This window comes from Vipera berus (genome assembly GCF_964194415.1).
Source record: "Vipera berus genome assembly, chromosome: 1".
NCBI lineage: Eukaryota > Metazoa > Chordata > Lepidosauria > Squamata > Viperidae > Vipera > Vipera berus.
In genome coordinates, this window is record NC_138202.1 from 276,405,539 (window position 1) to 276,427,161 (window position 21,623).

At 38.0% G+C, this 21,623-nt stretch overlaps 1 protein-coding gene across 3 annotated transcripts in view; it reads right to left on the reverse strand.

Moving 5' to 3' along the window:
* Positions 1 to 3,365: 3,365 nt before the first annotated feature.
* Positions 3,366 to 21,623, reverse strand: part of CNKSR3 (CNKSR family member 3) — a 78,251-nt gene continuing 59,993 nt past the window's right edge. For all 3 annotated transcript variants that reach the window (XM_081346779.1, XM_081346781.1, XM_081346780.1), the window contains 7 exons: positions 19,081 to 19,140; positions 15,638 to 15,706; positions 14,087 to 14,233; positions 10,060 to 10,184; positions 7,531 to 7,739; positions 6,233 to 6,322; positions 3,366 to 4,674 (listed from right to left, as the gene is read on the reverse strand). In XM_081346779.1, the coding sequence (XP_081202905.1) occupies positions 4,376 to 4,674; positions 6,233 to 6,322; positions 7,531 to 7,739; positions 10,060 to 10,184; positions 14,087 to 14,233; positions 15,638 to 15,706; positions 19,081 to 19,140 (999 nt within the window). In that variant the 3' untranslated portion in view covers positions 3,366 to 4,375. The remainder of the gene's footprint in view (positions 4,675 to 6,232; positions 6,323 to 7,530; positions 7,740 to 10,059; positions 10,185 to 14,086; positions 14,234 to 15,637; positions 15,707 to 19,080; positions 19,141 to 21,623) is intronic.

Below are 21,623 nucleotides of genomic sequence, written 5' to 3' on the forward strand. Positions count from 1 at the left end.
ATTAATGAACTTTGGCCCATTATCAGGACTTCCAAGAAATTTTTTTTAAAAAAAAACCTGGGAGGTTTCAGGACCTGAAAGTTTGAACTCCTAATCGAGTCCAATTTAATGTCAGTTTTTCTAGAGCAATTCCAATAGAGGGCTCTCCAGACTCTGCTTGAAGACCTCCAGTTAAATTTTCAATAACATACCATTTCACGAGGCAAGCTATCACACTAGTTGACAGCATTTACCAACAAGAAATTTCCCATTATCTATCCTGATTCTATTTCTTCCCGTTGGTTTTAGCCTTGCCCTTTAGGGCAACCCAATAGTCTACTCCCTCCTCTGTATGACAGCATTTCAGATATTCAGAGGGTGTTATATTCTCGTTTTAGTCTTTTCTCTGGAGCAACATACCGAATTCCTTTAACCACTATCTATCAATTACAACCCATTACTATAAATGCAGGTAGTCCTTGACTTACGACCACAACTGTGCCCAAAATTTCCACTGCTAAGCAAGGCAGATGAGTTTTGCTTCATTTTACAGCCTTTCTTCCCACCGTTGTTAAGTGAATCATTGCTGTGATGCTAGTAACATGGTTGTTAAGTGAATCTGGCTTTCCCACCGTCTCTTGCTTGTCGGAAGGTCGTAAAAGGTGATCACATGACTACAGGACAATGCAACCTTCATAAAAACAGGGCAGTTGCTAAGTGGGCAAGTTCTGATCACATGACCACGAGAGTGCCGCAACAGTTGTGTGAAAAGTCATGTCACTTTTTTCAGTGCCACTGTAACTTCAAATGGTCATTAAATAAGTCAAGGACTATCTGTACATTAATCAATGGTCCCAAACAGAGAATGATGAGAAATAGACTTGTGTTTTGCATTGTTTTAAACTGGTATTCTATACTCCAATTTTATTTTCCTGGGCTCCAAGATCACCGCAGATGAGGACTGCAGCCAAGAAATTAAGACACTTGCTCCTGGGGAGGAAAGCCATGGCAAAACTAGACAACACACAAAAAGCAGACACATCATCCTGCCAAAAAAGTGTGTATAGTTAAGGCTATGGTCTTCCCAGTTGCAATGTATGGCTGTGAAAGTTGGACCATAAGAAAGGCTGAGCGCCAAAGAATTGAGGTCTTTGAACTATGGTGCTGGAGAAGACTCCAAGCAATGGGAGTCCCTTGGACTGCAAGGCGATCAAACCCGTCAGTCCTAGAGATCAACCCTGACTGCTCTTTAGAAGGCCAGATCCTGAAGTTGAAACTCAAATACTTTGGCCACCTAATGAGAAGGAAAGACTCACTGGAGAAGAGCCTAATGCTGGGAAAGGTTGAGGGCAAGAGAAGAAGGGGATGACAGAAAATGAGGTGGCTGGATGGAGTCACTGAAGCAGTAGGCATGAGCTTAAATGGACTCCAGAAGATGGTAGAGGACAGGAAGGCCTGGAGGAACGTTGTCCATGGGGTCGCGATGGGTCGGACACGACTTCGCAACTAACAACAACAACATTCTATATTCCATTGAAGGAAAAGCACTGCTTTAGGGATACATCTCAAACATCTCCATAATAACTCTCCACGCCTCCCTCAGAATAACTTTTGAATGCTTTTTTCAGAGCTTTTCATCTAAAAATAATAAAATCAGGATTAGACTCTGCCATGCCTCATCGGTCTATTTACAAATAAAAAAGACTAATCTTCATTCAATGTAAGCATGTCCAGCATTATCCTACTCTTGCAGATGGAAAGCAAAGGCTAAGTGGGAATTCAATCAGGATTACACATTAGTTTAAAAGTCAGGTAACATCTGAACTCATAACTGTTTGACTCACAATCAGTAGCATAGTCCACTTTTTCTCTTATTATTTTTAGTATGTACCTTCCATTACTTGCTAGCTAAGCTGGGAAAGATTTTAAGAAACAGGATTCCTTCTTTTGCCAAAGCAGTGGTTTCTGCCTGAACTTGCCGAGAAATTATCAGCTTGATTAAACAGATATATCAAAAGCATGTTATGTCCCTTGTCCAACTTGTTGAAACTCCCAAGAAATATACCTGAACTGTTTAAATTTTACGAGGATTCTCTGTGGTAGACTTTTACAAACCTTTATAGACAGTTCTGAAAATCAGTTCCATTTGAGTTTTGGGGGAAAGGTGTCTGGAGGAAGTGTCTTTCTCTTTATAAAAGTAGAATACAGGTAGTCCTCAAATTGAGCCCAACATTTCTGTTGTTAAATGAAACATTTGTTAAGTGCATCTTGCGCCGTTTTATGACTTTTCTTGCCACAGCTGTTAAATGACTCACTGTAGTTGTTAAGTTAGTAACACAGCTGTTCAGTGAATCTGGCTTCCCCATTGATTTTGCTTGCCAGAAGCTTACAAAAGGTAATCATATGATCCCAGGATGCTGTGACCGCGATAGTGTCTGAATTTTGATCACATGACCATGGGAACACTACAATGGTCATTAAGTGTGAAGCAGGGTCATAAACCATTTTTTCCAGGGCCATTTCATGACTTTGGATGATCACTAAATGAACTGTTGTTGAGGACTGACTACCTGTAAATACTTTTGATATAATGGGAAAACAAACAAAATAAGGCTAGATGACACCAGCATTACTGGTGTTTACTGAACTGATACCACTATCAGGTTGGACATGAAAGAAATATTGCTGTCTCAGTTTTGGCTCTTGTCCACCAGTTCCATTTAGCAGTTTGAACAGAATCTAAATTGTTTTGACTTCATAGATCAGCGTTTCCCAACCTTAGGAACTTGAAGATGCGTGGACTTCAACTCCCAGAATTCCCCAGCCAGCTACGCTGGCTGGGGAATTCTGGGAGTTGAAATCCACGCATCTTCAAGTTCCTAAGGTTGGAAAACGCTGTCATAGATAATGCATGGCCTATTTTCTAAATGTTAAAAAAAAGCCTTATTAGTTTGAAAACTAACAATTTTAGTTGATCAGATTTGTTATGAACTACTCATTACAACCTGGGGAAGCCAATCCAATGTTTGAAAGCAATGTATATTGGTAGATTTTTCAACCTTTTTCTTTTTCATTGCCAATACCGGCAGTATACCCCAAAAGTTCTCTCTCTCTCTCTTTTTTAGTAAAAGACCCTGACAAATCTAATAACAATGACATCTTCACAGCTGTCCTGAAATCATCTAAATGAGTTAGTTAAGTGAGATAAGGTTAACAATAGGTTCTTACTCATTGGTAATCATAAGTAAGGGACCACAAACAGATTGACCTCTAAATCCCAATAAATAAACTTTTAAGAGAAAAATACATCACACTTTCACGTTTAACTTATTTTAAAAATTAATGGTCTTTGTGAAACTATACCAATGTCCTTTTCTACATTAAAAACCACAACACATTCTTAGTGGTTTTGCAAATACTTCCTTCCATAAATGGTTTCCATTCCAAGCCAATGCTATGGAAATAACTGGGACAGACACGTTTTTTCTACCAGTGTTTTAACATAGCAAACTGTTTTAACAACATTGTCATTTATCAGAACTCAATCTTTACAACACAAAGAAGATCAAACCGGTTCAACCTTGACCCACCATGTTGCTCCAGAAGTCCGAAGGGTGGGTTTTTTTTAAAACAAACAAACAAACACCACTTTGGTTAACAGCTATTCAGGGGTTTTTTTTCCCCCACAAGAAAAATATACTCCTTTCGTTTTTACCATTGTCACTAAAAAGGCATAACCGTGGCATGTGGTGCCAATCTATGACAAGGGGATCAAGATTGCAACAGTTAAGGCAAGGATAACTCAACGGCACTGAAGTTTTAATAATTGGGATTGTACCCAAAACAGTGATATTTGTGGTGGACCACAACTGAAGAAAAGCCTTCTCTTTCCTTAGAGCTGTGTTTTCCGCAGGCACTTGCAAGTTGCATAATTTTGAAGCAAAATGACACCTTCTCCTTTCTTCTTCCTTGGTCAGAACTGTAGCTTGTTTTTTTTTCCTCTCAGTGCTACAAATCCTCCACATCCGAGTAGCTGCATAGCATATGAGCAAATGGAAGGCCAAAGAGACTGTTTCTGTCTGGAATCCACTGATTTCACATTAGCAAGTGACTCCTGAAGTCCTGAAGCTGGACTGCTTACTCTTCATAGACAGGTTTTTTTAAAAAAACATTTTGAGATCTCCTCTGTTAACTCCCTGTCCCCCCCCCCCCTTCTCCAACAGCTCCAGTGAATCTGAGATAGCAACATCAGAGGGAAAAAGAAAGATTCTCTGAAGGGGACGGGGAAAAAAAGACATAGTCACTAAATAACTCTTTAGGAAATAAGAGATCCCTCTGACCGGAGAATAAAAGAAGGCACTGGGTGAGACATTCAGCCACTTTCCATCCGATCCACTCAATGAGTCAATAATCTCAACCTTGTGATCCAGCTAACCAGCAAAGAGGGTTCTGTGGAGGAAGACTTTGTGGATGTAGTCACAGGTGGCCTTTTAGCACCATCCTCCTGGAAAGGGATGGTTGCGCTGTTATGGAGATCCACATTAACAAAACACCTGCTTCCCCTGATGTAATCAGCACCTTTTACTAACTGTTTTTCGGCCACTGGCCTGGGAAACGGAGGCTGCAAAGGGGAGCTTTCTTCAATAATGGGTGGGATTCTTTCGTTGCTGAAGTATCGGCAGAGGGCATTTTCAGCTGGAAAAACAAGCAGAAAAGTCTTATAAAAGTTCACGCTCAAAAAGCCTGCAAAGGTTAAGCAGCTTTTAACATTATGCTGCTCTCCAGCAGACGTGGTTAAAAACAATTTTCTCTGTCTGTTGTGCAGGAGGAATATAATCTGAACTGGCCTCCACATTTTTTTTATATATCAACGTTCTTTTTTGTAATCCACTACAACCTGAATCTTAATCATCATGCACCTGCACCAGCCCGAATTTAAGTTCATGGATAAAGTTTCTGCTTTAGGAATTAATAAACTATACATAAATATAATGGTGCCGCAGTGGTTAGAATGCAGTACTGCAAGCTAACTCACTGCTCACTCCAGGGGTTCGATTCTGAGCAGCTCAAGGTTGACTCAGCCTTCCACCCTTCCAGGGTTGGTAAAATGAGGATCCAGTTTGTTGGGGGAAATATGCTGACTCTGTAAACCACTTAGAAAGGGCTGTAAAGCTCTGTGAAGTGGTATATAAGCATATAAGTATATATCTAAGTCTAAATACATTCATTCTTAAAATCCCTTTGTTGTTTCCTCTAGGAAAGAAAATATACTTAGTAAGGGACAAATTAAAACACACGAATTGTAAGGGAATTGTTTAATTTCTCATTCTTTCTTTTGGAACTCGTAAGTTTCCACTGATGCTATCTCCATGTCTTTTCCTTCTAAACAAGCTTCTGAAACACAGATGTCCACAGCAAACTGAGATTGCTTCAAAATCTGACACAGATACAATAATGTCATGACGCCAATGTTTGCTGAAAGCATGCAAGTCACACTTTCTGCATCATGGTGCGCGTTTTGGACCACACACACACACAAATATATGCACACATCCCCTGAAAAACATCAGTGCTCTGACAAGCTCTAGGAAACAGATATTGTACTATTTTGGATCAGTACTTAAGATTTGCTAGCTGCGAGCATTTTAAACAGTATTTTAGCAACAATGGTGTGTCCCAACTCAGTATTCTTCTCAAATGAGACATTAAAACTAGCATTTGTGCAGACGTGCACAATTTCTATTAGACTAAAGGCCCCAATATGGGTGATATCAAACTATATTGTGATTTCATTTACGCTTCATTAAAGTTAAATATGGGTTTTGATGTGATTACTCTCCAGTCAAGCATTTCATAATTTCCTCAAGCTATCACATTAAAAATTACAATTTGGTAAGTGTTTCTAGAGGTGTCTGATGCATACACCCAGGCCTTTCAGGAGCCACAGGCAGCCAGGGTTGTGTACGTTTACCCTCAGTATAATAACAGGTTATTACATTAATATCTGGAGTATAAAGTATCATTAAAAGCACTTCTCTATTAGATTAGCGTAATATAAACTAGGAGTGAAATGTTGCTTTGACATTCACCAAAACGACGACTAGTTTGCTGACCCCAGGGAGGCTATCTGATTTTTTAAAAAATGACGCATTTGCTTGGCAAATGCACAGATGGAAATCTAACATCAAGCTGCAGTGTGGACCATGGATAGACGTTCTTATTAGGAAAAGCAACTGAGCAACAAGTTCCTCACCTTTTCTCCCCACTGCTCGCGGCTTAGAGAAAGATTCTACAGCTCCCAACCAGTTTCCATCAGCAGGCATAGACAGTGGGCGAGGCTTTCCTAAAAACCATAGACATTATTAACTTATGTGATCTATAGGTTCTCGGTGCTTTTTCAGCTTGGTTGTTTTCTTGCAGACATTTAATTACCAGGTTAAGTAACATCATCAGTGTGAGAGGGGGAATTTTTGCATTGATGCCTTGAACCCTGAGCTATATATACTCTCCTCAGTGCAATCTGTGTAATGGCAATTCTTGTTGAGAAGACAATTTTAAACAAGATCTTAAGCAGAGCTATTGGACGAGTTTCTATGCATGCAGTAAATGTGAAGAAGTGTGATTGTTTCACCACTCTTATCATCACAGACTAGACCTAAGCATGGTCATGCACTTGTTTTCATTCTTCATCTTCTGCCATTATGAGTGTACGTCTCCCTGTGGTTGTTCTGTGTCTTACAATTGCTTGGTAAGGCACTCATCCACTCTATTTCCATGTTCCTGGACTTGTGTGGCACCACTGACTGCCAACCCCCAAATATTAAAGGATCCAGACACCTGGGATGGACCACCTTAACTGATCCTCTACTTTTGTCTCTTTGGCAGAGGGTGAGAATGGAACTAAATCTCTGAGTTACATTTCAACAACACAGGATTCTGCAGGTCTATCTACTCAGAAACAATTTAATAAGTTCAATGGGAATAGTAAAGGTAAAGGTTCCCCCGCACATGCGTGCTAGTCGTTTCCAACTCTAGGGGCTGGTGCTCGTCTCCATTTCAAAGCCAAAGAGCCAGCGCTTGTCCGAGGACGTCTCCGTGGTCATGTCGCCGGCATGACTAGACGCCAAAGGCGCACGGAACGCTGTTACCTCCCCACCGTAGTGGTCCCTATTTTTCTACTTGCATTTTTACATGCTTTCGAACTGCTAGGTTGGCAGAAGCTGGGACGAGTAACAGGCGCTCACTCTGTTACGCGGCACTCGGGATTTGACCCGCCAAACTGCCGACCTTCTGATCGACAAGCTCAGCGTCCTAACCCACTGAGCCACCGCGTCCCCAATGGGAATAGAAAATTGTAAATGAAAAGTTATAAACCACAGATACACGCCAGAATTTATACTTTAAAAATCTTTTAAATAGTTTACATAAGAATATTTCCACCAGTTATAGATTCTCTCTAAAAAGGAAGGATTTTTAAAGACTTTTTTAAAAAAAGGTGGGGGTTAACTCTCGGAAGAAGAAAAACCAAATATAGGTTCAGAGTTTTCTCACCGTAAGATGGAGTTTTCTCCCTCATCTTTGCCAGTGGAATATTTACTTCTCTGGGATAGGCAGGCAATGGATCAGAATCTATCAGCGTAAACCTTCGTCTTCTACATTCCTGATCCAGGAAAGAATTGGGAGATTCTGCACCTTTAGAACCAGAGAGAGGCTGTTTGGGTTTATTGCCTCCTCCATAAACGAAGTTCCCTTTCTCGTCCCTGAAAAGATATTAGATTCAATAAGCGACATGAACAAAGGGCTTGAAACCCTGAACCCTGAACAATTCTAACGCTATTCAGTTGCCACCTGAGAGATACTGAAAAGAGTAAACAAAGTAAGGAAAGAGTAAACAAGGAAGGGAAACCAAAGTAGTCCATATGCATGCTCGAATTTTGCAAGTTCCAGGAAAAAGTAGAAAATGTGGGACAGCCCCAGAATTACATTTTCTTCTTTTCTGTTTTCTTTATAAAGTCCCTAGCTTTTATGGTGCAAGCAACAGCATGTTTAAAGATAACTCAAGATATTATCACATAGTACTCAGACAGGCGGCTGAATAAATCTCTGTGATCAGAAGAATGCCCTAAGTATTCTGCAATTCAATTGTTCTTCTTTAATATTGGCGGCAACTCAATAAATGATGCAAGAGACCTGACTCATAATTTTTCAATAAATTACCACAATGGGAATCTATGTATCGTTTCCTAATTTATAGAGCAGAAGAACTCAATTTTTACCTTTCTTTGGTGTTCTATTAATATTATATGATTTTTAAAAAAACAAACAAACAAGGGAATTACTGGTAAGTACTCCTGTCAAGTATTACAAGGATTTTAAAAATAATAATAATAAAAACCATTATTCTTTTTATATGAAGAAATGCTGTGTACTTTTCCATCAGTGTCTCCAAGGTGGCTTGCATTTTTTTTTTACAATATGTAAAAAAACGGTATTCAAAACCAATTAAAATGACATCCCAAGCCAGCAAATTCAAGTAATAAATAAAAAGTTGAAAAGGAAAGACAGAATGATTTGTTAACAAAAGCTGGAAAGAATGAAGCAGTTTCAAAAAATCATTTAGAGATGTCACTGAACTACTCCGTAAGATTGATTCTGACATCTTACATTTATTTATTAAGTTATTGCTGAATATCCAGGTGAGAATATCCATATGCAGAGTAAAACAATACTTGAGTAATTTGCTTCTGGGGACATAAATGATTGAACTAAACCTCTCCCACTCATATGACAGAAATGTATTTGACAAATCTTTGAAAAACAGAATCTGAATGGAATATTCGACGTGTAGGCTTTTTCTCTAAAGCAAAAGATTTACCATTTTGCAAGTGTTGTGCACGAATATGGTGTTTAATGCAAGTATCTACACTAACATCAGAAGACAATTATCCCTTTGCACTTTTAGTGACTTTGGCATGGCTATTTTGGCTCCTAATTGAATCTTAGCATACGGCATTCTGTATTTCAGAGGCATCTGGGAGGCGGGTGATCAATAAGTCAAGATGGCAGGCACACCGGTGTGATCAAAGCTCCAGCCCAGAGTAGAACTGGGATCTTCTGACAGTCTTCCCAGTAAACCTGATCATCTAATTCTACTTTATCGTAAGGTTACAATAACAGAATCCAGCAAGTTGGAGAGTACAAACTGTCTAGTACCACTTTTAACTGTTTGATCCATTAGACTGGATCCTTCCTAAGTTTCTTTCTTTAACCATTAAGCCACTGGGGCTCCTCCCTCTCGTTTGATTATTTCCTAGGCAAGACTTCTCCCCCCTTGTTCCTCAAGGTCATTTACACATTCCACTACACTATCTCTTCTTGCAGTCATGTTCACCTCTTGGCTGTCTGACATGCCCCAAGAATGCCCTTCCTGCTTTGTTGCTCATTTGAAAAGCAAAACCAAAGCTAGCTCTAAATTAAATGTAAACTATTTAAAACATTTACAAGTGAAGAGATGCACAGACATTTGCATCTCTTCTTTATTTGCACATGCTTTTATTATTTGAGTATAAATAAATGTGGCCTCCACTAAATCTACTGCAATCAGGACACTGCAAATGCTCCCGTCCTTTGAGCCTTGATGAGGCAACTTAAGTCATTTCAGCTGCTTAAAGTTATTTTAGCACACCAACTTGGATTCAGAAGCTTTAGAGGCACAACCACTTAGAAAAGAGAAATAAAAATGCCTATGGGCTAGATATGAACTTTTTAGGAAGCAGAGATACATAATGGACAAAATTTAAGAGTGTAAGCAAGCACTACCCCTAACTCAATGATACACTTCTATTTAAGTTTTTGGTGTTTTTTTTAAAGAATTTCCCTTTTAGGGCAAAACTGTGCTATATAATTCTAGTGACAAAGACTTTTTCAGAAAATAACACCGCCGTACATTTAAGAGCTCAAATATGTGTGAAGCACCGAGTAAATCCTGATTGCGACAAAGTAATTCATCTGGGGAATGAATGCAAATAGCCAGATAATCATGAGCGGTTCTTTTCAAGTAATATGTGGCTGCTGGCATACCGGGGTGCATAGGGAACAGCTGGCGGTGGAGGTATGTAAAGATCCAGAATGGCTGGTTTCTCTTTCTTCAGTGATGTCTCCTTGGTGTTTTCCGATGACTGAGCTGTAGCTGGGTGTAGGCTGGTCTACAGTGAGAAGGTACAATAGTTCTTAAGTAACTTTAAAACTACAAAATGCGGTCAGGCCAGTTCCTCTACTATACACTCACATTATTCCTCATTCCCTAATTTTATCTGATCCATTGGAAACTGGAAACAATTATTTCTTTAAATACCTTATTTTAAGATAAAACCATATCTCTGGACTTTTATCACACGCTAATTACCTAGGATTGTTGACAATAAGGACCTGTATGATATTTTAAAAATAAACACTACACAGAGGTGCCTTACATTTTTGGTATTCTATCATATTGGACTTAGGTTTGGCCAAAGCCTTTAAGCCAAACACAAACTCAGAAGCACCTTTAGGAACTATTGTTTTATAGAGAATTGCTAAAAAAAAATTATAGGCACAAATTAAGAATTAAGCAGAAGTTCTAATATTTTTACCCTGCTAGAGACTGATGCTGTCTGAGGGTGGTGTAAGATTGTTCATCAAGATGGAAGCCATTTTCCCAATATGATCTCTCTCCAAACCGCATCAAGCATTTAAGTGATTAGTCTCATAGGGTAATTCAGTTAGATCAGTGATGGCAAACCTTTTAGATACCAAGTGCCCAAAAACCGCCCTGCCTGCCCCCACTCCATCCCCCCCACACCTGCCTGCAGGGTCACCTACCACCTCCACAGCCCGCTGCAGATCGCCATGGCGGCCACACCCTCAGCCTGTGCCCTGCAGCAACATCTGTGCGTGATGGAGCCTGAGGGCAGAGTCTTATCCCTGCAGTCTTATCCCTGCTGCCCGGCTTCCATGTAGCACTGCTCCATGCAGGTCATGCCTAGGGGCAACTCTCCTCCAGGGGGGCTGCTGGTGAGGAGGGGGGCGCAGGGGGAGACAGGGCTGGGGTGATGGCACACGTGCCAACAGAGAGGGCTCTGCGTGCCGCCTCAGGCACGCGTGCCATAGGTTCGCCACCACTGGGCTAGATTCTAAATGTTGCTTCTACATATGGTTCAAATCCTAAATAACTTGAAGAAAAGTATAGATTTCATTCTACTTATAGCATGAATTAATATGGTTCAAGAAAACAAGATACTATATTTTAATTCATATAAGACACGCTATTTCCCTCGGTGGATTCTTCGTTAGAGATATTGAATTCCCTTCCCTTGCCATTATCTGCTTAGACCCCAAAGAAATTCTCTTTGAAAAGATTTTAATCCCTGTATCTTCCACACCCTTTTTCCCTCCCAGGTTTCACAATGCCTCCAATTTTGCTAATACCAGCAATTGACACTTCAAGGGGAAATAGCATAATTCAGCACAACAGCAAAATTCAGATAGGCTATAAAGATTAATCTTTGACAAATGCAATATTTGGTCACAATTTTTCTAGTGTGCAACTATCTATGGTTATTTCCTGAATTCAACTTTTCCAAAGGAGTATAAACAATTCAGCTCAAATAGTCTTTTAGATATCCACCCCAGTTAAGAAGGTTCTGGGAGTTGAGGGTAAAAAAAAAATTCTTCCTTATTCTTTTATTTGTTTTGTGCAATTGCTATAAAAGGAGCTTTCACAAATTAATTTCATTTTTTTAAAAAAAAACTTTTGGCTGTAAAACTATTTTGATAAAATCAGTTTTTATCATATACCAATTATTAGTTTTTAATATTATTTATTTATAAACACACATTTGCAGACTTCCTAATATATCTCGGTACATTGCAGGCCTTTCCACTGGCTCTCTATTGGGAGACAAAGCCTAGTTTAAATGACCAAAGTTTTGTCTTTGGAGCCCTTTGATCATAAACTCTCTAGATTTGTCTGGCCTTATTTCTTCCCAAAATGCAGTTTGTTCTTTATATTCCTCTTCTTTCAGTTCTTCCTTCCAAGGTCAAGGTTTTCAAGTTCTAGCTCTTTAATGACCTACCTGCAAATCTGTAAATCATTATCTCTCCTTTCTCTATTTCTGTAGAAATGCAATGTTTTTAAGGTATTTAAACCTCTCTACTTTTTTTTAAAAATGCAGTTAGGTTGAGATTTGGCTCTTCTAACTGAATCTTACTTAGTTGACAGTTCTAGGTTAACATCTGTTTCAAATTACTAGGGATGTATATCAGATTGGCCTAACCCTATTGGCCTGAGGGCATGGCTATGCTTCCAGGTGTTAGATCAGAGTATCTGTTGGATCCCATGAAGTATTTTTATTTAAATATGTACCGTATGTTAAATGTGTATTGGTTGGTGAGTTTTGTTATTATTTTATCTCATCTGCTGACTATTTATTTTGTATGTTTTGTTGGTTTTCTTGCTGTTTTTTAAATTGTTATTAGCCACACAGATTTGTTTGAAATGGGCAATCACATTAAATAAATAAATACTTCATCCTATCCCAGGGAATTGTTTTAATGTACTGTTTTGTCTTAGCTATCTTAGAATTAATATCCATTTACTGGGTTTTGAGCTAATTTGACTGGGTTGATTTGTAATAATAATAATAATAATAATAATAATAATAATAATAATAATAATAATAATAATAATAATAATAATAATAATAATAATAATAATAATAATAATAATAATAAATAATAATAATAATAATAATAATAAGAAGAAGAAGAAGAAGAAGAAGAAGAAGAAGAAGAAGAAGAAGAAGAAGAAGAAGAAGAAGAAGAAGAAGAAGAAGAAGAAGAAGAAGAAGAAGAAGAAGAAGAAGGAAGAAGAAGAAGATGGAAGGGACCTTGGAGGTCATCTAGTCCAACCCCCTGCTAAGGCAGGAAACCCTATACCATTTCAGACAAATGGCTGTCCAGTCTCTTCTTAAAAACTTCCAGTGTTGGAGCATTCACCACTTCTGGAGGCAGGTTGTTCCACTGATTAATTGTTCTAACTGTCAGGAAATTTCTCCTTAGTTCTAGGTTGCTTCTCTCCTTGACTAGTTTCCATCCATTGCTTCTTGTCCTGCTCTCAGGTGCTCTGGAGAACAGCCTGGCTCCCCCTTCTTTGTGGCAGCCCCTGAGATATTGGAACACTGCTATCATGTCACCCCTCACCCTTCTATATACTGTGATTTTTTAAAAAACATGTGTCATAAATCATCTTCTTAGCTTAACTGAAAAATTCTGTTATGAACTAAAATGCTCTAAAATGTTTCAACCTCAGAGACTGCTTCATTTCCTCATCCCATTATAATCCATAACAACCAAGTAAGTATACATTTTTAGGTATGCTATCATTAGAATTGACTCCTTTTTTTCCTTTTATTTTCTGAGATCAAAGTTGGAGCATTTTAAGAAGTAGTTCCAAAGGAAATAAGGGAAGAAAGATATAAGCGATTCAAAAATGTCTTATGCTGGACAATCCTTCCTGCAGGAATATATATAGATGAAAGATCACTGGGACAAATGCCAGTGATTAAAAGATCAGAAACCCAAACCCAAAAACTACATACAGGAAACTGGAATATAAGAATCACAGCTAATTTAAAAATCTTATTTTCTGACATACTAACTTTTCATGTTCTGAGAAGATATCTTTTTGTTCTGTATTATTTTAGTTTTTTTGAAGTGAAAATCACCAGATATCAAACAAATTCAATCAGTAGCGATATGAAAAAGGACAATTCAATAAGGACTGAATCAAGTGCTTTTCTTGCATGTTTAAATGGATCACTTTTTCTGTAGTCTGGAATAAGGTAACATGAAAAGAGTATATATTTTTTCAACATGAAAACTGTATTTATGACAACATTTCTATCCCACCCTAGCTTTGTAAAACCCAAGGTATTTTGCATAATAGCAAATTATAATTAAAAGGTTCTGTGACCAATTATGGAGACAAAATATATGTATTCACTAAATAAATAAATGAGAAAGGGTTTCTGTAAAGGGGAAACAAAAACTTTGTGTAACTTCATATTACCTGTACAAGTGGTGGTTTCCACCTCAGATTTTTAAGCGGTGCAGGGGTAAAATTAAAAGATCCTGTATGGCGTTTCTTTACTAGTAGAGTAACTCCCAAAGGATTCTCACGAAGCTTCCTGACGAGATTCTTCAACTGCCATCCCACCTTTTAAAACACATAACATATAAATCTTTTAATTAAATATAATTTAAGAAATGAATTTAAAATAAGGGTATCAGAAGAAAATCAAAATGTTTCCCATAGCTATGGTTTTTCTTGGCATGCTTTCAACAGTGTAAGTGCAAACTTTCAATGGACACAGTCTTCTCCTTTGAGATTATGGACAAACAGGATATCACTAGTCTTAGCTATATTATCTCTGTAAACCTCTTGGATGTCACATGTTGAATGGCTTTAGAGGAAGAACCATTATGGAATAAATAATATTCAGTCTATATATTACCCCAAGTAGGTAGACATGATTAATTCCTGTAGAAGATGAAGCGTTACACCAATGAGCATTCTCCAGTTTTCCTGAACATAATAAGTCTTTTGCTCTTAACAGGCCACTTCCAATAGTTCTATAAACTTTCAAGCCATTCGGACATTTCAAGAAGCAAAAAAACTACCCTTTACAAGAAAAAGTAGATTTTAATTTTGTCTTTTTTAACCCCCAACCATATCATCTCCATTTTTTCTTTTTTTGTCAGAGACTATGATTACTGTTAGGCTAGGGAATGCAAATAATAAACAGGGAACAATTCCTCCTATCCTGGGGCAAAGGAGGAATAACGATGGAGATAATGAAGGCAATTAAACCTGAATACAATTTCAAAATGGAAATATGCCACCCAAATTCCTGTTCCTCCAAAGTCCTCTGTGCGTCCTTGATTACAATGGAAAGGCGCAAAGCACCTTTTGCTTAAATGGCCAAGAATATAATGTTTAGTTTTGTGCTGCTTGACTATATTGCTCAAAACGTTGTAGGCTAGCAAGCAACATCTCTTGCTTACAATCAGGGCAGAAGCACAAAATCACATAAGGCAGAGAAAATTTGTAAAGGGATGACTAAGAATCCTTTCTTTGAAGTGGAAATATTTCCCATAATAAAATGCTAATTCTCTTAAATAGTAATATGTTTATTTATAAAGTTTACGATCAACTATTCATCATAATTGTAATGATTTGTAATTGTAAAGATGTCAGAAGCTGAATTTATGAACATTTACAATATTCCATGCATAATGATCCTACAGATTTCACTGGGATAGATTCACAAAACACTTAATAATCCATGAATGTTTTCAGCAGCCCACATTCAAGATGAATATTATTCCTCTAAATGTTTGTAATTTTTTTATATGTATCAATTATCTGTGTTTTTCTTTAACCACAGTAATTTGTGACATTCCTTTAACAGATGATTTTGTTATTAAATGCATTAAGGTATAAGGAACGGTTCAGAATAAAAAGAAAGGAATGCAACAGAAATAATTATTAGTAAATCAGGTTAAATTTTGATTCTAAGTGGTGTCTTCTGAACCTCTTTTGCAGTGTTTGTTGACTTACCACTGTCTGCCGGTTCACCTGAATCACTTCGTCACCAGCATGGATTTTCTGAGACCGATCAGCAGGAGACTATATAGTATAAATACAAAACAAAACAAATAATAATTTCCAATTTAAAATTTTTCAAATGGTACACCCTTGGCAGAAAAGCTGTATAAATGCAGTGTTTCTGCATGAGCCACAGCTGCCTCCTCCAAAGGCAGGTCCCTACAACTAGTCATTAAATATAACTAGTCAATTGTTAAAAAGCAAAAAAAGGACTTTTCTTACACTGAGTCAAAGGCTAGCAATTGAGCAGGGAAAAAGAGGTGAAAGGTCATTTCAGTCTGCAGATTTCTTTTCTACTTCTCTAATAAGACACCTGAAATTTAATTAGGCCACTCTAACAGAGTGAATGAAGTCACTTGTCTCAATTCCCAACAACTTGAAAGAGAGAACCGTTAAAAACTTTTATAGCTCAGATCTCCTAGGAAGAGAGATGAATTGTTTGATTATCTATTAGCAGGCAGCTTTCGAATCATTCAACATCTCCTGTTGATGGAAAATATTTTTGCCGAAGAAACAGGAGGAAAATCATTCCAGAACTCCTTTAGGTGCCTTTAAAGTCTGCTGCAGAGAGACTCCCATCAGGATGTGGGGTGAAGAGGAGAAAGTTCTGCTGGGATGGCAAACATATAGTAGGACAATTCGGAGAATTTTGCTCAGTTCTACAGTACAAGGAAAGCAGTGTTGCAGCCTTTGTTCAAAATGGCTCTGCAGCTTTAAATCTGTTCCAGTGGATTCTCTGACAGTTCACATCACAGAGAAAGAAAAATGGTCCTGAGTTGACCTGTGTGACTCAAATCAGCTGAAACAAATGGCTCATTTCCCTTGTTCCCTTATCAGGTGCAATGCAGGACAAGACAATCCCCTTGGGGGCTACCTGAGATGGAAAATCTTACTAGGAAAGAAATCCTCACTGTCATCTGACTGATCTAAGGCATTCCTATGTTACACATCAGCATCAAGAGGCAAAGCTATACTTGTTGCATTTTCATAAATGGGAGCTCTGGCAAAAGAGAGGAGAGACGTTGGGAAACATACAGACTCCAAGATAACTTCCTCTTCTTAGTAACAACATTCCTTTGAGGGACCTAGCCAATCTCTCTCTCTGAACAGACAACTGTAGACATTGCGTATCCAAAACACAACTCTTTCTGAACTGAGAATTTATTTGTTAATAAACAAAACAGGGGAGGAAAGCCCACACTCAGCTTCCATCACCAGCATTTGGAAAGTGACTGGAAAGTTTTGTTTGGGTCAAAACATTCCCACCAAAAGCAGGAAATCAAAAGTCATTAAAAACAAGTTGGAAATCCTGTCACCTGACAGGAATCGGACACATCTCTCCATGGCATCAAGAGCTGCTCTGTCAGAGATGCAGCTGGACAGATACCAAATGACAGGAAGCCACCAGAGGCAAGACACTGTCATTATACTGCTACAAAGAAGGGAAAGGACGCTTATCTTAGCAACATGATTCCTCAGCAGAGATCTGGAAACCCCAAGAAAAGAAGGTTACATGCTTGTGAATGCCAGCTAAGGTTCCTAGCACTGGGGACCTTCAAACAGAAAACATAACAACAGTAAATCTGAAGCGCCAGTTTGGCACGGTAAGGAAAAGATCTGAACATTTGCATTGCTTCAATGTTTGGGATAGAAGGCAAAACAATATTCTCAAATGACCAATGGCCACACTGGCCGGGGAGAATGGGAATTGTAATCCAATTCTATATCTGCAGGTCAATGGGACAGGACAGTGTATAGAAGAGAGTCACTTATCTTCCTGTTCTAGGCAAAAATGAAAGTGGAGCTCATAATTAGTTTTCCCAGTCATTACATATATCTCCATGGCTTCTCCTTTTCAATACTGGAGGCACTTTGCATTTAAGAACTCTCTCTTTGATTCCCAGGAAGTATATGGACTCTTCTATACCCAGTCTAAATATCCTGCTGGTGTTTTCAGAAGGAAGACAGTGCACTACGTAAACACGTCTTTGCTGAGCCTGCATTTACAGTCTAAGCCTTTTGCTCAACAACAGTTCTGGGAATTCCAGTTAGTACAACCCCAAGTAGCGTTTAGAAACACTTTTACTGATTTGCATACAAACTGAACTGAACCAAAAGGTGGATATAGAACAGAGAGAGTCAGTCAGGCACATGATAATTTAGCATAAATTATCACTGTCAGCAATAAGGCAATGATACGATTACGAGAGCAAAATAAATGAAAATATAAGAAGTTAAAAATTTGCTTTCTGTCACATTTTTGCCATTTGGGGGGGGAAGAAATGGCAAACTGAAAACAGCAGAGCTGACGACCACAATGGAATGAAGATCTGGCAAATGGACCAGTTCTTCAGGATTCTTCTCCAGACTAGGAGATAACCTAGAATTGTCCAGACAGTTACTCTCTTGAAAGGAGACCACAAGATCTCTAGGAGATGAGAGATCCCAATTTTTGTCCAAATTGTGATTTGGCACCTTTACAGACATAAGGCTCACATATTTCCTTTCTTAATCATTTTTGGACATTGCTTTTCAGATTTTAGCAACCTTCAGAATGGCAAGATTTACTATATCAATTGAGTTTCCCACAAAAACAAATTTAAGAACTGCATTTGGAAGATGATATGGAAGAGAAACATATTTTAAAGGATAAGATTGAGATTGACTTGAAAGTGGGTTTTAAAAAGATTATGGGCTATGGAAATGATGTAACAAAATACTACACTGGATATACAAATGAAACTGGCTGATGTCTTAACAAACTAAAAGAATGACCTGGATAACTTTCTTACAGTATACTGGATTTACAAAAGAGACATGTTACAGTTTTGAAAAAAAATTCTTAAGATATGACAAGGAAAAAAATGAAAACAAATCAAGTTCTAGGACATTTTTGAGGGAATTAAGGATCAAAATTGTTAAAAATAAAGGGAAGGAATATAAAAATATCAAGACTGTTAAAAGTAAAAGGAAGAAATATAAAGTTGGTTTATTTGATCATGCTGTTGTCTCTGGTAATCCTTAATGGACTTTTACTGACCAGGGCTGCATGCCAAGGCTTTAAAAATTTGTGTATAAAGAAATGGAATATGGGGAAAAGAGAAGGTGATAACTTACTAAATAAATAAGTTATTAAATAAGTTACTAACATTGTCTATACGAGTTATGAAGAAGAAAGTATTTTATATATTTCTAATTTTTGTTTCTTTTCTATTCTTTATTTTCTTTTCTGCACTTTCAATTTTTCCTTTTCTAGCTTCTATTAGTTCTTATCTTTTTAATTATAATGTTTAATAAAACTACCATATTTAAAAAAACAGGTCTGGCTTGGGTTCAACTTTATCACAAATAGCTAGTATTAATTTCCCTTTCATGAACACATTAAGAATACTTACATTTTCTGTTGTCCCAGTAACAACATGTAAACCGTCATAAGTAGATTTTATGTACATTCCCTAAATTAAGGAAAAGAAAGATAAAATAAGCATAAGAATAATTACAGCAAATTACAATTTGCCAGCAAATTTGGAAAACTCAACAGTGGCCACAGGATTGGACAAGATCAGTTTACATTCCAATTCCAAAGAAAGGCAGTGCCAAAGAATGTTCAAACTATCGCACCATTGCACTCATTTCACATGCTAGTAAAGATATGCTTAAAATCCTACAAGCTAGACTCTAGCAGTATGTGGATCAAGAACTACCAGAAGTACAGGCAGGATTTCGAAGAGGCAGAGGAACTAGAGATCAAATTGCCAACATACGCTGGATCATGAAAGCTAGGGAGTTCCAGAAAAACATCTATTTCTGCTTCACTGGCTATGCTAAAGCCTTTGATTGTGTGGATCACAACAAACTGTGGCAAGTTCTTAAAGAGATGGGAGTACCTGACCATCTTATTTATCTCTTGAGAAACCTATTTGCGGGTCAAGAACCAACAGTGAGAACTGGACACGGAACCACTGATTGGTTCAAAATTGGGAAAGGAGTCCGGCAAGGCTGTATACTGTCGCCCTGCCTATTTAACTTATATGCAGAGCACATCATGAGAAAGGCAGGGCTGGATGAATGAAAAGTTGGAATTAAGATTGCCAAGAGAAATATCAACAACCTAAGATATGCAGATGATACCACTCTAATGGCAGAAAGTGAAGAAGAACTAAAGAGCCTCTTGTTGCGGGTGAAGAAGGAGAGTGCAAAAGTTGGCTTGAAACTTAACATTAAGAAAACCAAGATCATGGCATCCAGCCCGCTCAATAGATGGGGAAGAAATGGAGGTAGTGACAGATTTTATTTTCCTGGGCTCCAAGATCACCGCAGATGGGGACTGTAGCCAAGAAATTAAAAGACGCTTGCTCCTGGGGAGGAAAGCCATGGCAAATCTAGACAGCCCACTAAAAGGCAGAGACATCACCCTGTCAACAAAAGTGTGTATAGTCAAGGCTATGGTCTTCCCAGTTGCAATGTATGGCTGTGAAAGTTGGTCCATAAGAAAGGCTGAGCGGCAAAGAATTGAGGCCTTTGAACTATGGTGCTGGAGAAGACACCTGCGAGTCCCTTGGAATGCAAGGCGATCAAACCGGTCAGTTCTACAGGAGATCAACCCTGACTGCTCTTTAGAAGGCCAGATCCTGAAGTTGAAACTCAAATACTTTGGCCACCTAATGAGAAGGAAGGACTCACTGGAGAAGAGCCTAATGCTGGGAAAGACTGAAGGCAAGAGAAGAAGGGGACGACAGAGAATGAGGTGGCTGGATGGAGTCACTGAAGCAGTAGGCGTGAGCTTAAATGGACTCCAGAAGATGGTAGAGGACAGGAAGGCCTGGAGGAACGTCGTCCATGGGGTCGCGATGGGTTGGACACAACTTTGCAGCTAACAACAACAATTACAGCTCATCCACAGTTATACCTCAAATGTTTTAAGACAATTATTTATGAGGAACAGCATGGCTGATATAATACCATGCTAGAGCCTGACCAAACCAGCCTTGTTGAATTGTGTAAATGGAGTATAGTCTCCTTTTGGAGGAGAGAAAAAAAGAAGAAAAAATCCTCACCTATGGAGGTGAGAATCTAAACAAAAACCACTTAACACCAAGACCTTCCAAATCAATCAAGAAGGAAAAGTAATCTCAAGTCAATTCATTTCTTAGAATAAAGCAGAACCTTTGTTTAGTTAAGGTTGCTTGATGTTTTATCTATCTATTTTTCACATTTCTGAATCACCCATTTTCCTCAGAGTCCCTCATGTTATGTTAGGATGGTATTTTTTATTGAATCTGTGCTGGCAGTACTTACTTCTACTTTTGTTATTACTAATTGGAATCGGGTGGCCTTAGGTAATTGAATGAATAAATAAGCATAAAATTATTTATCTGCATATAAAAGTTGATACATTTTGATTTATCATAACACACTATATGCATTGTTTGTTATACTCAAAGTCACTTTGAATCATATAACTGAAGCAGCATATAAGCGTATGTGATGAATAAATAAAATAAATACACTTAAGGAGAATCTCATTATTTAAATAAGGGTCACAAAATAAGCATGTGTCTCGTGGGAATGGCTGAAAAGCTTTCGTCTGAATACAGCCTAGAAAACTCTTCAAAACAAATGGATAATAAATGCTGGTTGTCAAATTCAGCTTTTTAAGATGTATTTCTAAGCTAGAATACAGACCCACCCAAAGGTTCGTAATATTTCAAATGTTCCTCTACAAAAAATCAATTTTAACATAATTAGTCTTTAATATTAGTAACAATCCTCTCTTTATATTCAATTTTTAACAATGGCAAATCTTGATGGGACTCCATAATGACATTTCAGGGCCAATACAGAGAACTCTTTTTTAAAATGTTTCTCTGTTCCCTTGTATATACCTAGTAGAATATTTCATGTGGGAATTCCCTACTGGAAAAATTTTTAGTCCTGG